Below are 19,473 nucleotides of genomic sequence, written 5' to 3'. Positions count from 1 at the left end.
GCAAAAATCCTTTTCTAAAATTCTTTCCTGACGGTTTGATGTTGAATTTTTCGAGTCAACTTCGAAGGTTTCGACGCAATTTAATTCACAACACGAGTTAATTGCTCAAATTTTCAAATCATTTCTTTTTGAATTTCGAACGTGACGACTTGTCACGGAATTTTCAAAAGTCATTTCAAAATTTCAAATTTTAACTTCAAGTCATCTTGGTTAATTTTTTTTCCAATCAAATGCTTTTACGTGTTTACGTTTATGCGTATGTGCTATTTGTTGCTTGTTTTCTACACTAACGATGCAGGAACTAGTGCGAAGCAAAAGAAGAATCAAACAGCCGACAACGCTCCTCCGAAACACAACACAAAAAGCCAAAAATCACAAAATGAACCACAATCCAAAAACACATATATACAAACCGCCTCACGCAAAATGTAAATATGTACAGACAAGGGTCCAAGACACGGACAAGCTACAAAAACTACTCAGCGTCTCCCGTTGGACCAGTCATGGTTTCACTAGGGGTCGCCGCCAATGCAGACACCACCACCTGCTCAGGCTCCCTCTCCGGAGAACTCTCCAGTGTCTCCTCCTCCATCACGACGCGAACCTCCTTCGCCGCAGCCAACTAAGCCCTGAGGGAGGCAATCTCCGCGTCTCGACTCCGCAGCTCGTCATCATGACGCCTCAACACCTGGTCCCAACGAGTGATTCCCAACCCCTGGGCCTCGATCATCGACCTAGCTGCCTCCAACTCAGCACAGACCCGAGCAAGTTCCGCCGGATCCGCAGTGCCCTACAAATCACAATAACAGATCCTCAAGATCTAAAAACATGAAATACAACACCAAATACACAAAAACAGCACACAAAACGTACCTAAGAAAGCCGAGCCTCTCTCGTAGCCAGGTCACCAGCAAGCGCCTACCAGCGGTTAGCCATCCGCCACAAGTTCTGGTGACTAACAGTCGTCACCTACAAAACAAAAATGTCCTTCAATACAATGGAAGGCAAAGTATAATCGGAGAAAGTGTTCAAGTCAGGAACTCATCCTCAGAACAATCAACCTCCACTCCATGTCGGCTTCGGTCACCTCGGCCGCCGCGGGCTCCGGTAAGCGCAACTGAAGCTCCTCACCACCCGGCCCCTGAAAAGTGGTCTCCGTCGGGAAAGCTGGAGGCTGAGTCCTCATCAGCGGGTCGACTCCCTGCCATTTGGATCCACGTCAAAGATGACAAACCCTCCTATCAAGGGAGGCAATGAAAATAAAAGAAAAGAGGAAAACATACCTCGATCGGGTTCCAGGCAAGCCTCGACAACCGGAAGGTGTCGTAGTCGGCGTCCCGCAGCAACAGCTCCTCACCTCCCCGACCGTGAAGGTGCTCCTCAACCTCGTCAGGGGTCGACTCCTGGAACAACACCTTAGGTGGGTCAACCGGAACGACGAAAGTCTCGGTAAAGCACTGGCGAATTATGTGGGTGATGTCGTCACTCATCCAATCAAACACATTTATAATACTCAACAAACAACTAGTTAGCGGTAAGTCGAGGTCGATCCATGGGACGGTGTGCTTTGGGTTCTAAGTCTATCTATCTCAATTTATGCTAGTGTCACAATTTTGTTGGGTTTGTAGTTGTGTTTAGACTAAAGCAAACAATAAGGTAAAACAAGTAATAAAAGGAAGGATGTAAACAGTTGATTAAAAGTGCTAGGATGTCATGGGGTCATAGGGGGATCCATGGTGTTGATCATACAAACATGTTTACAAAGTTTCAAGCAATTAATGTTGTGGAGGAACCGAGTTGGTTTATGTCTTACGGTTCATAGGAAGAGTTGGGTCCCGGAGCCGAATCGATTAGATTGTACAACACCTACAAGTCGACTTACTTTCCTCCTATTCAACTTCTATGCATGGTCTAACAAGACTCGAGTTGGTTTATATCTTACAAGTCAAGTTGAGTAGATAAGAGATGGTAAAAATGCAAGGATTCATAGTCTTAGCATTTCATCAAACATAACATGCGCATAAAGTTGACATCACAACAAGCAAGCAATTTGATCATGAAAACATATTAGATTAAGCATTAATCAATCCCATGTTGGTTTCCCTTAATTACCCACTAATCCTAGCTAAAAGACTACTAACTCATTATCATGGAGAACATGTCATTAATGGTGTCAAATATAACAACAAGTGTAAACATGATAAGAGAATGAGGAAATGAACAATAAAGAGTAAAGAGTAAAGGAATTATACCAAACTTGAGATGATCCAAATAATAAAGCAAAGAATAATAGAAGAAACTTGATTGATTGATGAAGGGTTGTCAATCCTTCAATAATAACCTAATAATCTTCAATTACCCAAAAGTGATGAACTTGAAATAATAAACTTGAACAATAATTAAGGAGAGATTAATGTGAGATTTGTGGAAAGATTGAGATTAATCTATTCTAATCTACTCCTAATCTAATCTAGGAAAGCTTGATTTAATCTAAGGAAACTTGATTCTATTGATAATTGATAAAAGGATCCCCTCTTTGATTATTTACAAGTGGGGTATTTATAGTAGGAATTCATTAGGTTAACTAAGGCTAAATTAGTAATTACACGTCTGAGTTTAGAGCAGGGAAACGCTAGTCTTTTTAGAAGGATGGGCATCTTTCACGGAGCTTGAAGAAACGAAAGTTTGTTGTAAGGGAATCCGGGCGTCCGAGGGGGAAGACGGGTGGATTGTTGAGGTGGTTCCCGGGCGTCTTCATGAGAATCCGCTCGGATTCTCTGGGGGAATCCGGGCGTCTTGATTGTTGGGACGCACGGGTTGTCACTGCAAGACGGGCGTCTTCGTGGGAATCCGCTCGTCTTCTGTGACAGCGTCTTATTTCTCCACTTCCTTTTTATTCTTATGGGATTGGTCTTTAGTTCTTGCTTCCTCTTCATACTAGTCCATCAAACATCGTCAAATATCTTCCGAATATGCACGAAAAATTGGAATTTCCGCCTTATTGTCTTCTTTCCTACAAAACATATGAAATGCGATAGAAGAGCAAATAGGGAGGTTTTGACGGATAAAATGGCCATAGAATGTTATAATAGTATGCCAAATAGGCTCAATTAGGGGACTAAATATGCTCAAATAATGTTCACATCAAATATCCCCAAACCGAACCTTTACTCGTCCCGAGTAAAGAGGTGACAAAAACTAGACCTTTATTTAAACTATCCTACTAATATAACCGATATGAGACAATTAGCGGGTCTCACTCCACCCCTTCAACTCACAACAAGACAACCATGAGGTAGGATGCCTTCTTTCAAGGCAAGGTGGGTCTTGCCCAAAATGGCGACACATCCAAACATTAAAGCACACAAAACAAGTAATGGATGCATCTATAAAAGAATAGCCACTTTCCTCATCTAAGTGGCGGAAATTATCTATAAGGGAAGCAATTCAAGGGTACACATTCCTTCATAGATGGAATTTCTTCAAACTACTAAGCCTAGAAGGATACCAATAAATCACCTCTAAGTTGTGTCAAGCTAGGGTACCTTTGTCCTCAATCGTTAAATGCTTTTGTCAAGAATAGACTCCCTATGGTGTTAGAAACACTGGAGGATCGCGGAATTCCCCCTCTTGCCTAGACAAGAAGAAGGGTCGTCCCCTCTCTACCATGCACAAAAATGGATACGATGGATAGAGGGATCAATAGACATTTGAGTTTCACTTTGGGAGTTTGCTTTCATTTTTGTTTTTCCCCCCAATTTCTTGTGGCATACAACATTTGAGAACACTTTCTTGCCATTTCTTTTGATTTTTGGCAATTCAACACTTGACAATTTTTTGCATTTTCTTTTGAACATTTTCAAAGTCACCCCATATGTAGTGAGGGTGGCTTATATTTTTTTTTTTTTTTTTTGGCGAAATGTAAGAATTTCATTACACTACAACAAGGCATAGCTATAACGGCGTTTATTTTTTATTAAGGCGGCATATATAAATGCCGCGAAAGGTGATAGCGGCGTTTGATTAAATGCCACTAGATGCAATGTCGCTAAAAGTTATTGTGGCATTTATTTATATGCTGGTAAAAGCTTGCATAACCGCCCTCTAAGCCTTTTCAACAAATTTCGAGGCCCACCCATTTTCCCATTTAGTTCATTGATACGCGTGCCATTTTTTTTTTGCATTGGTATTTTTTTGTATAAAATAAACGTATGTAACTACTTAAAAAAAGGACAAAATGTATAAAATAATAGCACATATATATATATATATTGAATATAAAATTTGTGCTTACAAAAGCTTTTATCAGCTTCCCTGAATTTTTCCAAAAGATATAACTTAAACCTAAATTAGTATCATCCAAAAGTTACAAATGCTGCGGTTTACAACGCTATTAGAACATTCACAAAAACTTCAATTTAACAGCCTAGATCTCGCACCACACGCAGCACATCTATTTCTTCTAAATTTGACTATAAAGCTTTGTGAAAACCAAAATGCCATACATCTTTCTCCTACAATCTGACCTGGACAAAGGAAATCAGCCAAATATGTCACAGTACTTGTAAAATTTACATGAGAATAGATACATTGGACCAATATAGAGATTATTGTGTTTGCGTAAAAAAAATGAAGGAAGAAGACTTACTATTTCTTATGGCCATTCGTATGAAACAAGTGAGAGATTGCGACGCCTATGTAGCGTGACTAAGGATATCTCTACCAAATAAGGCCATATGTAGCATGGCTAAATCCTCTTGCATTTTTCTTTGCACTTCGATATTGTCCTCTTGTATCTTCACACATTTATCATTCACTTTTTTCAGCTCACACTCCAAAAACTCGATTTTTTTGTTACATATAGTGTGATCACCATAAGATTCCTCCGTGTTAACATTGCAAGTTATAGATGGAAGAGATGTCGGGCCTTTACCAAGGCCTCGAACTCGACCTTTTCTCTCCGGGCCTATAATTTCGTTGATCACTTGAGAGTAGATATCTCCGTTCCAAGCAACAGCCCCATTTGTGACCTCTTTATTGTTGGGCATATCATTTAGTTTCTCATTGATCATATCCTAAACACAACCAAAATAAAGTATACATTTCAGTGGCAAGAAATTGTTGTGGCTTTCACAGCGCACAGCTACACTAAAATTAAAATAAACTTGGTCTTCATTGTATGATGGAGTTCTACTACAAGACCATGATGGGGATGATGGATGCTGAGCCATCAGGTCCTGTACTTTAATCTCTATGTATATGTAATAGTAATAGTAGTCAGGTTAAGAACCCGGACAGACACTTCTATACCACCTACAAAAGTGAAGTATAGAATCTATTTAGTCAAATGATGGAATCACAAGCAAAATCCCGGGATGGGGATTGGTCGAGAGTTCTTTAATTACCTATTTACATTAAGCACCAGCAAAAACAACTTCCTGAATTCATTCAAAATATGCTTTTAAGCACTTCAAGCTACAAGGCCAACTCTATCCTATCTGACCACTCCCATCAGAATTTATGGAAAATGGAGTTCTTGGTGTGGGGAGTTCACACAAATCAGATCATAATTCATATCTAATCAAAGATACTCTTAATTAAATTAAGAGTTGAACATGGTTCTTACCACCGCTTGCTTTGATTTTTCATCCATTGCAGCAGGTTCAGTCTTCCGGTCTTTATGAGTCTCCAAGAATACATGAGCTCGGGATGGTGGTACTCCATCAACAGTCTAATAAAAAATAAATTCATATGATAAATAACCGCTATTTTAAGGTAATAAACTTTGACCAAAAAAAAAAATCACACACCTGTTCTTCAATAACGCAAGCAAAACTTTTTGACCCAGCTGTGTGTGCCATAACCTGGCACGCACGACTTTGTCTATTTATAACACTCCGTTCCTGCCCATTTTAATCAAAGTATTAAGCTAAACATATTAGAAGGCAAAAATATGAGAAGTTTAGCATTCATTACTTTTCGATCCAAGGTGTGTCTGCCACGGCACTCACTATATGGTATACAATGTTAGTAACACAACTCGTTAATGTTAGATTGCTACTATAACCTTCTTACAAAAATAAACAAAGTTAGAAATTCAAATCATACCTTCCCTTTTGCTGAAGTCCAATAAGTAACTAATGAAATCCATTGGTCTCGTGGTATATTACCAGGCTTAGCATTAAGAACATTGCTTACATTTCCACGATTTGGTTCGTAGTCGTCATTTTTATGTTCAGCCTTGAAATTACTCCATTTTCTTCCCATTGATTGTAGCACATACTTTGCAGCTTCATCATTTGGAATAATATATTTGGACTGTACAATTTGAAAAAATATACCAATATAATAAGGAAAATATATTTCATACTAGCAATAAGCCTTTTTACTTAAAATATTCGTAAAAGTCACCTTCACAATTTGAAGAAGTTCGTCCTTTTTCTCTTTTGGAACTAGTCTCCAATCAGGTGGATAACTCAACGAGCATAGAGCAGGGGTCCGAGCCATTGTACCAATGAAATGTGCAAGCTGAGATCGTTCACCCCCCACTGGCTGCCAATAGCTGTTCCAGTCAACCTTTGCCCTTTTGTTCTTAGGTAAATTCCATATATGGGACATCATAGTTGGTCCCCTATGCTTAGTAGTTACCTTAGTGGTTACTGATTGAGAATGATCTTTAAAGATAAAAAGAGAGAAAATAAATCAGGCAAATACTCTAATACAATAGTTGTTCAGTATGTATTCAAATATATTCTCTACTACATTACTACATTAACATTCTGATGCTTAAAATAAAAATGGTGATGAAGAAAGGGTACGTCCTCTTACCTTCAACATTTTCACCTTCTAGAGTCGTGTCTACAAAATACCCTTCGTTATCATAGTTGACATCAGGATGGGAAGCTTCATTTTCGGGAGCTTGAAGAGAGTCAGGTGGTGGTCGTCGAGTCTGAACATGTGTAATATCATCACCAAGAACTTGGACAGTTACGGTACGAGGACGTTTTCTCACCATTGAAAGCAATATGATACACCTGAATAAAAAGAAACAGTAACATACGCAAAAACATCAACTTATACGTAGAGAAATGTCAAGATTGTCCAATACAATCAAGAGAGGAAAATCACTGCACACATTGAAACAGATGAAAAAAATCTACCAACATATTTATATCAAAAGTCATATAAATGCGTATGGAAATAAAAGAAGAAAACCAGCACACATTTGGTGACAAAATCAACACACATTCATTTCACCAACAATTTGAACATTAGTTGCCAGGAAAAAAAATTGCACATTATATCATAACTAAAATATCATGTCCTATTTGATCGTCATTTAATTAAGCATATTTCCGTCCTCATCATCTGCATCTCCCATTTGGTCATCATTTACATACAACCCTTCAAAGTTAGATGTTGAAGGCTCGTCCATTTCAACATTTAAATCAACTTCCAAGTCAACCATATCAAAATCATTATTCATAAACAACCCAACATCTTGATAGTCATCCTCTTCTATGTCAAAAGTATCCCTACGTTTCATCGGAATCGGAACACACCAATGTGGCTCTATACCATCCTCAACGAAAATAACTTGTTGGACTTGAGATGGGAAAACAAAAGGATCATCAGTTAGACGACTTCCAGTGTGTATAAGATGTTGAAAGCTAACTAGTGTGCAACCCAATCTATCTCTTTTTATTCCTCTTCCACTCACTACATCCACCCAATCACATGCCAGCAAAACAACCTTAAAATCTCCGTAATAATCCAACTCGACAATGTCACTAACACGACCAAAGTAAGTCACATCTCCCATTATGGGACGCGAGTCACTAGAGCTAGCATAGCTCTGTGTTTTTGCAACAACCATTAAACCGCTATTTTGAGTTGTCATATCCTGCTCATACTCTTTACTTCTAAACCGAAATCCATTTTTTACATCAAACGCCTGAAACCTTCTTGCAATAAAATTTGGGCCTCTTGCAAGGGTCTTAATGTAACTAGTAAGTCGATGATCTGCCTCATTGCTAGGATCGTTAACCTACAAAATTAATATAAAAAATATATCAGATTATATCTAACCAAATAAAATGCTTAGAACTATGTTAAAACTAATATTGGTTAATAGCACATACATAATCCCTTAGCCAATCACTAAAATTTTCACTATGAAGCAGCTCTTTTTCACGGTGTGATGGACGCCTTCGACGGGTTATTCTACTAATGTGTGCCATATGATCCCTAGCATTAGAAAAAAAATATTAATCATATCCCAACTTATTAATGTTAAACATTCTGATATTTGCTAAAAAAAATAATTTTACTTACTTCTTTAGAGCATTAAGATTTGTATCATCACAATTGAACAACACGTAACGATGTGCTTGCTTCCACATTTTTCCTTCTATTCTAAATCCAAGTATACTTCCATATGGTTTCCCTTCAGGAGGAAACAAACATGTCCCCTGTTCATTGCTGTAACCTTCCACGTTATCAGCAGTATTACGAGGATAACTTTTTGGCTCTACTCCTTTTAGATATCTTGAGCAAAAGATGAGACACTCATCAGCAAGGTAAGCCTTTGCAATGGAACCTTCTGGTCGAGCCTGGTTTCGAACATAAGACTTCAAGGTTTTTAAGTACCTGTCAATTGGATACATCCAACGGTAATGCACTGGCCCACTTACTCTAGCTTCATGAATTAAGTGAATAACTAAGTGAACGCTAACCGTGAAAAAAGAAGGCAAAAATATCTTCTCCAAAGAACAAAGAATTTTGGCAACCTTTCCTTGAAGTAGATCGAGCTCATGGATGTGTAGCGTTTTCCCACAGAGCACTCTAAATATGGTACATAGCTCAATCAAAGTTGATGTAACTTTGTCATTTAGATTTCCTCTCAAAGCAACCGGAAGAAGACATTGCATAAGGACATGACAATCATGACTTTTAAGTCCACACAAAGTGTTATTCTTATGGATGCATCGCGATATGTTAGAGGCGTACCCATCCGGAAATTTGACCCTTTTCAAGACCTTTAAAAAACACTTTTTACCCTCTTTAGTCAAGGAATAAGGAGCTGGTGGCAAAAATGTTCTTCGCCCTCGCAATTGTGGCCATAATTTTTTCCTAATTCCAAGAAGTTTAAGGTCCTTTCTAGCACTCAAGTTGTCTTTCGATTTCTTTTCAAAATTCAGCAGTGTGTATATGATGTTGTCACACACATTTTTTTTGATATGCATGACATCAAGATTATGACGCACTGAATTAAACTCCCAGTAAGGATGTTTGAAAAATATACTCTTCTTTTTCCATGTACAATCAATCACCCCCGTAGGTGGATCACTAAGTTTTCCAAAAGTAAAATTAATATCTTTTAGTTGCTCTAACAGTTCAGATCCAGAAGGTGGTTTGAGTTTTGTGACATCATCAACAAATCGCTGATGATCCATATAAGAAAACTTCTTACCATGCTTTAACCTTTTTGCACAATAACTTGTATTGCATGAAACACAACCAAACTTACCATGTATGTTCCAACCAGACAAGTTTCCTAGAGCAGGATAATCATTAATTGTCCAACATAGTGATGCCCGCATTTGAAAGACTTCCTGGGCTGAGGAATCAAATGTAGGTATTCCATTCTCCCACAAGTTTACCAATTCTTCTATAAGAGGTTGCAAGTACACATCAATATTATTTCCAGGTGATTTTGGGCCTGGAATGATCAATGACAAAAGGAAGTTTTCTTTCCTCATGCATAACCACGGAGGTAAGTTATAAGGAATTAAAATAACTGGCCAAATGCTATGAGTACTATCCATTCTACCAAACGGATTAAAACCATCACTTGATAGCCCCAACCTAACGTTACGAGGTTCAAGGGCAAACTCTGGAAATCATTTGGACACGCATCAATATTTACACATGAGAGACCTAATCCATCGATAATCTTTTTACATTCACTGAAAGAATTAGGTAAAGTCTCACCCTTAGGAAAAGCTTCTTTAAGTAGTTTAACTAAGGCATCGAAAGATGTATTAGACCAACCAAATCTGCACTTAATGTTGTATAATTGTAGCAAAACTGATAATCGGTTAAACTTATTACACCCGGGATAAAGCTCTCTATCAACATCTTTGATGAACATATTGTATTTTTCTATTTCAGCCTGACAACCAACAATATTAGGTCTCCCTAACCCATCTTGATTATCATTGATTGTATTTATACTTTCTTGAACACCACCACTTTCTTCAACAATATTTTGTGTCAAGTTAGAAGCTCTTATAATGTCAGATAATAATCTCATTGTATCCTCATTACACCCACCATTAACATTTTCATTACCATTGTTAGGTTCGTCAATAGTTTGACTGTTTGTTTCAGAAACTTTGTTAGACAATGATTCACCATGACAATACCAAACCTCATAATTGACCATCATTCTGTTTATCACAAGGTGGTCATACATATGAACCTTGTATAAAGTAAAGCGATTTAAACATTTGGTACATGGACAAGGTACCTCCCCGTCCTTATCTTTGCTAAAGGCGAAATTCAGAAAATCGGAAACCCCAGTTAAATACTCATGCCAATTGTCACTAGCAATCCATTTGCGATTTCTACCATCCATGATCTTGATAAGTTCTGAATATTTCATTTAACAAAAATTTCATTATATAAGTCTAAATATTTCATTTAACAAACATTTCATTATAAAGTGAGTCTCCTTAATAAAGAGCAGACGCGACCCTCTTCCATTAATACCTTATAAACAAAAGACAATGTCCTAAATTTGCCAGCAAAATTGCAGAAAAACAGTGAACTCAGAAGAGACCTGAAGTTCATATATCATTGAAGTTCGATTTATAAAACAAACTTCAGAGAACGACAAAAGATGAGATTCAATCAAAAATCGACCCAAATTAAAATAAGATAACCCATATCATACCGAACTAAGAACCATACTACCTATTCCGAAAATCTAACTAGCTTACATACACAAATCACTAAAAATCACTCTCAAGCAGCTTTCTTTGGTGATTTAGACACAGCCTAACAAGCCATATAATTTCAGAAAGACTTTATAAACAAAAAAAAAAAAAAAAAAACGATCTCAACGACAACAACCCACAGTCACAGCCTACTACAAATTTCCAACCAAAAAAATCCGAGTAAACGGTAAATTAAGGACCTCAACTATCTTTTATTTTTCCGTTAAGGACCTCAACTATTAAATTTTCCAGTTAAGACACTCAACCCAAATTTTTAACAGTTTCCGTTAAACTCAACCGCACTAATCTTATACTTCTCATTTAATAAAAAACTAATCAAAACTTATAAAACTGGTTCATCACTTTCCTAGAAATTGATAGATAATTTCTCTTCAGTCCAGTAGTTATTTGGGAAAAAATGGAACGACGCTTGACTGGTGTTAAACTAATCACAATACATTCGCAAATAAGATGATAAATCTTGTATAGGATATTGAAAACAAGCCGTGATATACCGAAAACTTATGCAGCACCACACCATAGGTTCCTACGTTGATTCATTGTTGTGGCCAATACAACTTTGGCTGACGAAAAAATAAACCTTCTCTTCCAGAAATTCAAAAGATAATGGATCGTTCAGTATTATATTTGAAAGCATCTTCATTAAAAACAACTCGTCGTTAGAAAAAAGATTGTGTTTCTCTTTGATTAGGAGATTTTTCTCCAAGGATTGATAAGAAGGCTTGGTTAATTGAGGCGAAATAGATATAATTGAATTAAAATGAAGGAAAAGATATATTAGTGAGACTATGACGTGGAGCTTCATTGCATTATTAAATGCAAGGCAGAGTTTTTATAATGAAATCCTTTTTCATACAACGAAAATAGTCATACAGTCACACAGATACACAGCATATGCTTAAAGAAAAGTTGGCGGAAATTAGGATTGGGTCCTTAACAGAAAATTTTATTGTTGAGTTCCTTAAGTGGAAAATTTAAGTTAGTTTAGGTCCTTATATTACCCTTTACTCAAAAAAAACCTCAACCCTTAACAACAATTTCAACGACAACAACAACAATTCTAATTTCTAGCAAAACAATCAGACCCACATCACAAATCATCCCCAAAACACTTTGTTTCAACAAATTTCAATATGGGTAACTCCAAAATTCCAGATTTTACAACAAAAATTAAAACTTTCCCAAAACATATATCAGAAATACTTTTAGTTTGACAGATATCAGATGACATTATTGCTAAAACAATGAAACACAAGTGAAATATGATTGTATTAGCAAATATGAACTAAAATTGAAGCTAAAAGAAGAATTAGAGAGAAAGTTGGTCAGGAATGGAAAAAACTAATGAATTTTACTTAGCTTACAGCAAGCTCTTGAACATCAACTAATTCCATGATCTTGTCATATATAGAATGATAAAAAAACTATAGAAATCGACAAAAAATTAAAAAATGCAACAACTGGAATCAATCAAATAACTAATATATCACAAAAATGTTCAAATAATTGGGAAAGTAGATGGCATATGATATAAAAAGAGGAAGAAAGGTAAAGCAAACCTGCACGAACTGGATTGAAGAGCTCCGATCGGGATATGTTGTTAGGGTTTTGCCGTTTTGGTGTATTTGGGAGGAATTGAGTTCTCTTCAGCGTTTTTGTTTTTTTTTGATTTTTTTTTTCTATTTGGATTTGGGTAATGAAATGTCTAAAAGGTAATAAGGGAAAAGAGCGGCAAATAGACTACAAAGCGCGCGGAGACAAAAAATAAGTTATGACGGCATTTATATCATTTGCCATACTAAATGCCACCTTAAGTATAACTAAGATGACGTTTGTTCTTTTGCCATTAGATAAATGCCATTAAATGTATGCACTCTTGTAGTGTTAAGCACAAACTTAGGTAATACAACCTAACAGTTTTACAAACTAAGCCAATTTGATAGAGACAAGCCTCTATTTACAAACATCAATACTTTTTAACCATTGCCTATCAAGGATATCCATTTGGTTCTGGAAAGTACAAATTCTCATCTTAGTAACATTCCTAGCCAACCTAACTACCTCAGCAGGCCTGACCAGGGAGTGCTCCACCCTTGCTCTATTTCGCTGCAACCAAATGAAGTACAAACAAGCCATGAAAGCACAAAGTAGAACACCTCTTCTATGCTTAGACCATTTCTGCAACCAGATCCATCTAAGAATATCAGTAGATGGGAGGAGTACATGGCACAAACGAGCCATTTCCAACAAGATAGTTCTGCTATACAGGCACTGCTGAAATAAATGCACATGTGTCTCATCAGCATTCCCACATAGCAAGCAAACAGCATCAGGAGCAATACCCAAACCAAACAGACTTCATTTTTACCTCACACTTCTTCGCAATAAGCCAACAGATGAATTTATGCTTAGGAATTTCCATCTTGTTCCACACAATACTATGCCAATCAACAGGATGATACTTCACTCTCAACATCTCATAACCACTCTTCACAATATACCCCTTAGCATCAGGTAACCAGTGACCCTGACTGTAACCAGAACTGAGTTTATCACGAACTCTGCAAACTGATCTCCACCCCCAACTGATATCACCACTGGGTACATACTCAGTCCAGCATCTGCCTTTTAAATAAATATGGCTGATCCATTTCACCTATAGCTTATCAGGATTAAAGTAGTTCCACCAGACTAACTTACCCATAGCAGCTACATTCCACACAAAACTATCCCTTAAACCCAGACCACCCTCCTTTTTTGGTGAACAGATCTTAGCCCAACTGACAGGGGGTACTCTCAGGTGATCAACACTGCCATCCCACAAATAGTTTCGACAGATGGAGTTCAACCTATGCAAGACACCCTTAGGAATAACAAAGATGTTCATCCAATAAGAGTATAAAGAGGTCAATACTGAATTAACAAGTACTAACCTCCCTGAATAAGACAGGTGTCTGGATCCAAAACTTACAATTCTTGCAGTAATCTTCTCAACCAAAATTTGACCTTGAGCTTTTGTTAACCTACCAGCTGTAATAGGCACTCCAAGATACTAAAATGGGAGTTGCCCTTCCTGAATTCCAGTGGCAAGCAATATATCCTCCTTAACTCCCCCAGGGACCCCATTAAAATAAGCATTGGTCTTGGGAGGGCTTATATGTAAACCAGAAGCCCTAGAAAAAGTAGCAAAAGCTCTTAGTATGACCATGATAGAACCCACATCACCCTTACTGAAAAAGAGCAAGTCATCTGCAAACATCAAGTGTGACAATTTGAGTTTGCCACACATAGGGTGATATTTGAATCCCATATTTTCTGTAACATAACCCAGAATCCTGCTCAAGTACTCCATAAAAATAGTAAACAAGAGAGGAGACAATGGATCCCCTTGCCTTGATCCTTTCTTGCCATTAAAGAAGCCAAATACATCTCCATTCAGAACCAAAGAGTAACTTGCAGTCCTAACACATTCCATTATCAAGGATATAAAGTGGGTAGGGAACTCCAAAGAAACCAGCATCTCCTCTAAAAAGTCCCAGCTGACTGAATCATATGCTTTCATCAGATCAACTTTCATAAGAAATCTAGGGGAGACTGATTTCCTATTGTAAAGCCTGACAATATCCTAGCATATAAGAATGTTTTCCACAATGCTCCTTCCCTTAATGAAACCACCTTGACTATCACTGATCAACTCAGGCAGCACCTCAGAAAGTCTTGCACACAAAAGCTTAGAAATACACTTGTACACAACATTGCAACAGGAGATTGGACGAAACTGAGTAACATTCTGAGGCATTGCACACTTAGGTATTAGAGAAATGAGGGTATGGTTTAACTGTTTAAGTAATTTACTAGTTTGGAAGAAATCCTTAATAGCAAGACACACATCCTCCCCCACAACTTCCCAGGCATCTTTGAAGAAGGCACTAGAATAACCATCTAGCCCTGCTGCCTTATGGTTAGGAATAGAAAACATAGCCTTCTTAATTTCATCATTAGTGACAGGCTTCAATAGCAACTGTTTGTGCTCAGCAGTACACACCTTCCCTATCTTAACCACTCTGTGACTAATATTCAAGACTTCCTCAGAGGTACCCAGCAATTTAGTATAAAAATTTAAGAAAGCTTTCTGGATTTGCTGATGATCTTCACACTTTACCCCCTGAGTATCCTCAATTTTGATAACCTTATTCCTGATCTGCCTCCCCTTAATAACACTATGAAAGTATTTTGTATTGTCATCACCTTTATCAACCCATATAGCCTTTGATTTTTGCAGCAGGAACTCAGAACAGGCAAACTCCAGAAATCTTACACTACTATTAGCTTCCATCTCTTGAACTATAAGTGCAGCATTAGAAGGATCATTCCTGAGTTTTAATTGAATAAACTCAAGGTTCATTTTAGCCCTAGTAGCATTGTTAACAACATCATCAAAATTTTCCTTGTTAAGCTTCTTTAGAGGCCATTTTAAGGACTTCAACCTCTTAACCAGCTGAAACATCAAAGTACCATGCCAGCTAGTATCCCATACTTCCTTCACACACTCCTTAAAATCCTCAGCTTTACTCCACATGTTATAATACTTGAAACTTCTCCTTGGTTTAAAAGCATTACTATGTTCTTATATCACACAGGGAGTGTGATCAAAAACACCTTCAGTATAGAAGTGAGCATAAGAACTTTCATTACTTCTAATCCAACCTTCATTCACCAAAACTCTATCCAATCTACTAAAACCTCTAGAGGAAGGCTCTTGTTTATTAGACCATGTATACAGAGAACCTATGGAAGAGCAGTCAGTCACCCCACACTCAGCAACACACTGATGAAAATCATCCATTTCCTCATAAGTTGAATTACCTCCTAACCTCTCAGAAGGAACCAAGACAGTATTGAAATCACCACAAATAACCCAAGGCCCCTTAACATCTCTATTATAACTACACAGTCTAGACCACAAAGTTTTCCTTTCATTCAAATCATTAAAGGCATACACCATAGTACACTTAAACTGAAAACCAGTGCCTAAATCCTTAACCTCCATGTGAATAGATTGAGCAGTGTTATCTAAAAAATTAACAGAAAACATAGAAGGTTGCCACAAAACCCAAACTCGACCTCCTTTGTGATAAGATGTATTAGTAGAGACTCACCAATTAGCACAAATATTATTACGCACACTATTTAGAGACAAAGGCTTCACCTTTGTCTCAAGGAGACCAAATAACCCAATTTGATGATGGTGTAAAAACCATTTAATAGTATTCTGCTTGGTTGGGCTATTGAGTCCCCTAATGTTCCAAAATCCAAAATTATACATTACCCCCAGAGGGAGGTAATGCACTACCATTTCCAGCAACCACACCAATTCCAACAGAAGGAGCAGGAGTGTTAAGGGACTCAAGGAAAGTGTCCTTACCAAACTTGATAGAACTATACCCTTTGTCCATCAACTCATGTCTACTGAATCTGATAATTCTCTTTGCAGGGGTTTGAGCCATATGGTACTTCCCATTCGTTCCCCAAGTCACCTGGAACTGGTTAGGCTTTTCAAAAGGAGTAACTAATCCTGACTCCTCAGTGGCAGGCACTGGAACAACAGGCTCAACTGGTGGTCGAGCTTTAGGTCTCCATTGCTTAACTACCTCCTTTGGAGCCTTGGGTTTAGGAGCCTGTGGCTGTTTAGTTTTCCAGCAACTTGCAGAAACATGACCAACTCCTTTACACGACGTACAAAGGACTGGTTTCCATTCAGAAACAATCTTAATAACAACCACATGACCATCTTCATCTAGAAACTTAATCTTATCAGGGAGTGCCTTGCCAAAAGGAACTTCCACCATGACTCGGGCAAATCCAAGCCTAGTCTTGTCCTTAGTAGCCGCATCACATTGAATATATTTCCCTAATAAGCCTGCAATTCTGGGAAGACACTTACCCCAAAATTTCAGAGGAAGCTGTTCTAATCTCACCCAAACTGGCACCTCTTTGACATCCTCCTTCACGAGGTCAACATCAGGACTCCAAGGACGCACAATAAAAGGTTTATTGTCGAACAAGAAGTGCCCTTGTTGCAAGACACGATCTTTGGCAGCACTAGTGGTAAATCTCACCAAAAATACTCCATTCGGAAGGAATGATACCTTGTCTATTGGAAGATGAGCCCAGATTCTCCTGATAAAGCCATCTACTACTTCTACTGGCGGATTAGCACCCAGTATAAAGCAATACACCGAATTTTGCCAGAACTCAATCTCCTCCTTGACATCCTCTGAGGAGAACCGTAACAGAGCATCGGGTTCCTCCACAATCACTTCAAGCTGGTTCTTCCCTTTTCTCCTACGCTGAACCACCCACTCCTGTTCATTAGCCTGAAGTGAATCCAGGTCATAAGGTTGAACCCCAACAATAGAATTCACGCTTTTTGTTTTCTCAGTATCCTCCTCTGACGGACCCCCACCTAACACCACAGGAGCAGAGGACGCATCAGAGGACGGTACAACCGAAGTAGTACCCACTTTAGAACTTTTAGATTTAGAGTTACCAGAGATCAGAGGAGGAAATTGTTCAACATTCGAACAATCGAGAGACATGTTTATGGATTTTAGGGTTTAATATATTTTTGGGATTTTTTTGGGATTTATTAGGGTTTATGAATTTTAGAGCTTTTTCTCTCTCTATCTCTTCATTTTTATTCACCTTCTTTGCTTTACCCTTCCTTGGGTGGCTTATATTTGAACCTTTAGGAGTTCTATTTTTGCTCCTCTTTTCATTTGATGCATTGTTTTTGCAAACTTTCTTTCACTTTTCATTTCATTGAACTCAAATTGATTTTTTTTTGTGCCCATTCCCTTTGATGACAAAATGTGGTAGAACATGGATGATGGATGGATGCATGGTTTCAAGGGTCACCTTGGAATAAACGGTAGCCAAGGAGTTATCACACCATAAGGTACTCTTGACTAGGCCTTAAACCATGGGTCAAAGGATACTAGCATGACACATCTTAGGGTGTTTTACAAGTATTCTAACAAGCAAAGTTTTAAGAAGAAAAAGCATCTATTAGGGCCTATATGCACTTGTCAAACTTCCCAAGTAGACGGTTTCGTAAAATTTTTCTAACCATGCAAACTACATGCCATGATGCAACTAACATATATACAACCTAATGCATATGATTCTACCAACTAATATGACATATAAACTAAATGCAAGTCCTAAGTTCACATTGTTATACCGCATCAATAAAAATAATGGCACATAGTCATTAACATAAAGAGGAAAAAGGAGATTGGAAAGATCATACCATGCGGTCTTCAATATCCTCATGTCTCGGATGTGGCGTAGTCGATCAATGTGAACAAGGATAGAACAAATACAATATATACAACAATATATACAAGTCTACACTACAAAGGAAATTAACTTGTTTTTGGGTTTTTGAAATTTTCCAATTTTTATGGGTTTTTGTCTTATGAAATTAAAGGACATATTTTTGTGATTTTTCGAAATTTTTCAATTTTTATGCATTTTTGGAATATAAATTCCCATCCTCCCCCACTTTATTTTGGACATTGTCCTCAATGTACATGTAGGAGTGGGAATAAAAAGGAAATACATGTTTATGGATTTTTGATTTTTTGAAATAAAGTACAAATGCAATGATATGATATGAATGAATGCATGCTCTAACTAAATGCAATTCTATATGACATATATAACAAATGAATGCAATCTAAACTATACTATATGATGCATGTTTTCTAGTAAACTATGGTCACTTATGATCAAACCTCCCCAAACCGATTTAAACACTATTTCTAGTGTAGAAATGAATAGGTTTGGCCATTAGTAACTATGCATGAATTCTAATCTATATGCTACTATCTACATGAGTCATGTGGGATAAATACAATGTAAACTAATCTAATCATGTGAGGTATATTACAATGCAAACTATACTATATGAACTAACTAATGCAAATGAAGTATGATACAAATGCATGTGAAAACTACACTAAATGCAATGTATATACAAAAGAGAGAGGGAGATATGGGTATCATACAAATGGAGGTGGTGAGGTAGGCCTCTTTCACTCGTCATCCTCCTCATCTTGGTAGCCGTATTGATGAGAGCTCCCAGCTTGGTCATACCCTCTTGGCTGGCCCCAATACCTTCCTTGGTCAAATTCTCCTCCTTGACCCGAGTATCCTCCACCTTGGCTATCCCAAGCTTGGTTCCCTTGATTAGGGAACAATTGCTCCGGTTGCGCCCAAGAGGGCTTAGGACCATTGGGGTCAATATACCCTTGTTGAGCCATGTTATAGTACTGGGGATAAAGGGCCAAGTAGTTGTCGACCCTCCTGTTATGTACCCCGAGGTCCACTCTATTCATGAGTGCCATCAAATCATTAATACCCGGGGTATTGGGGATTTTCGGCTCAA

At 37.8% G+C, this 19,473-nt stretch overlaps 1 protein-coding gene across 1 annotated transcript; it reads right to left on the bottom strand.

Annotated features, from left to right (window-relative positions):
- Positions 1 to 4,304: 4,304 nt before the first annotated feature.
- Positions 4,305 to 6,660, bottom strand: LOC141637265 (uncharacterized). The gene is made up of 5 exons (XM_074446827.1): positions 6,412 to 6,660; positions 5,811 to 6,318; positions 5,627 to 5,731; positions 4,649 to 5,075; positions 4,305 to 4,526 (listed from the first exon to the last, which is right to left on the bottom strand). The coding sequence occupies exons 2-4, from the start codon at positions 5,859 to 5,861 to the stop codon at positions 4,695 to 4,697; spliced, it is 537 nt and encodes a 178-aa protein (XP_074302928.1). The 5' UTR covers positions 5,862 to 6,318; positions 6,412 to 6,660; the 3' UTR covers positions 4,305 to 4,526; positions 4,649 to 4,694.
- Positions 6,661 to 19,473: the final 12,813 nt, after the last annotated feature.

This window comes from Silene latifolia, unplaced genomic scaffold (assembly GCF_048544455.1).
Source record: "Silene latifolia isolate original U9 population unplaced genomic scaffold, ASM4854445v1 chrun_scaffold_16, whole genome shotgun sequence".
Classification (NCBI taxonomy): domain Eukaryota; kingdom Viridiplantae; phylum Streptophyta; class Magnoliopsida; order Caryophyllales; family Caryophyllaceae; genus Silene; species Silene latifolia.
This window is presented reverse-complemented; position numbering and strand designations above follow the sequence as displayed.

Excerpts from the sequence above, each read along its gene's own strand:
- LOC141637265 (XM_074446827.1), bottom strand. The coding sequence starts at position 5,861 with ATGGCACACACAGCTGGGTCAAAAAGTTTTGCTTGCGTTATTGAAGAA. Across the intron at positions 5,732-5,810 it reads CTTGCGTTATTGAAGAACAG|ACTGTTGATGGAGTACCACC; the intron begins GTGTGTGATTTT and ends ATTTTTTATTAG. Across the intron at positions 5,076-5,626 it reads AAAAATCAAAGCAAGCGGTG|GATATGATCAATGAGAAACT; the intron begins GTAAGAACCATG and ends GGTTGTGTTTAG.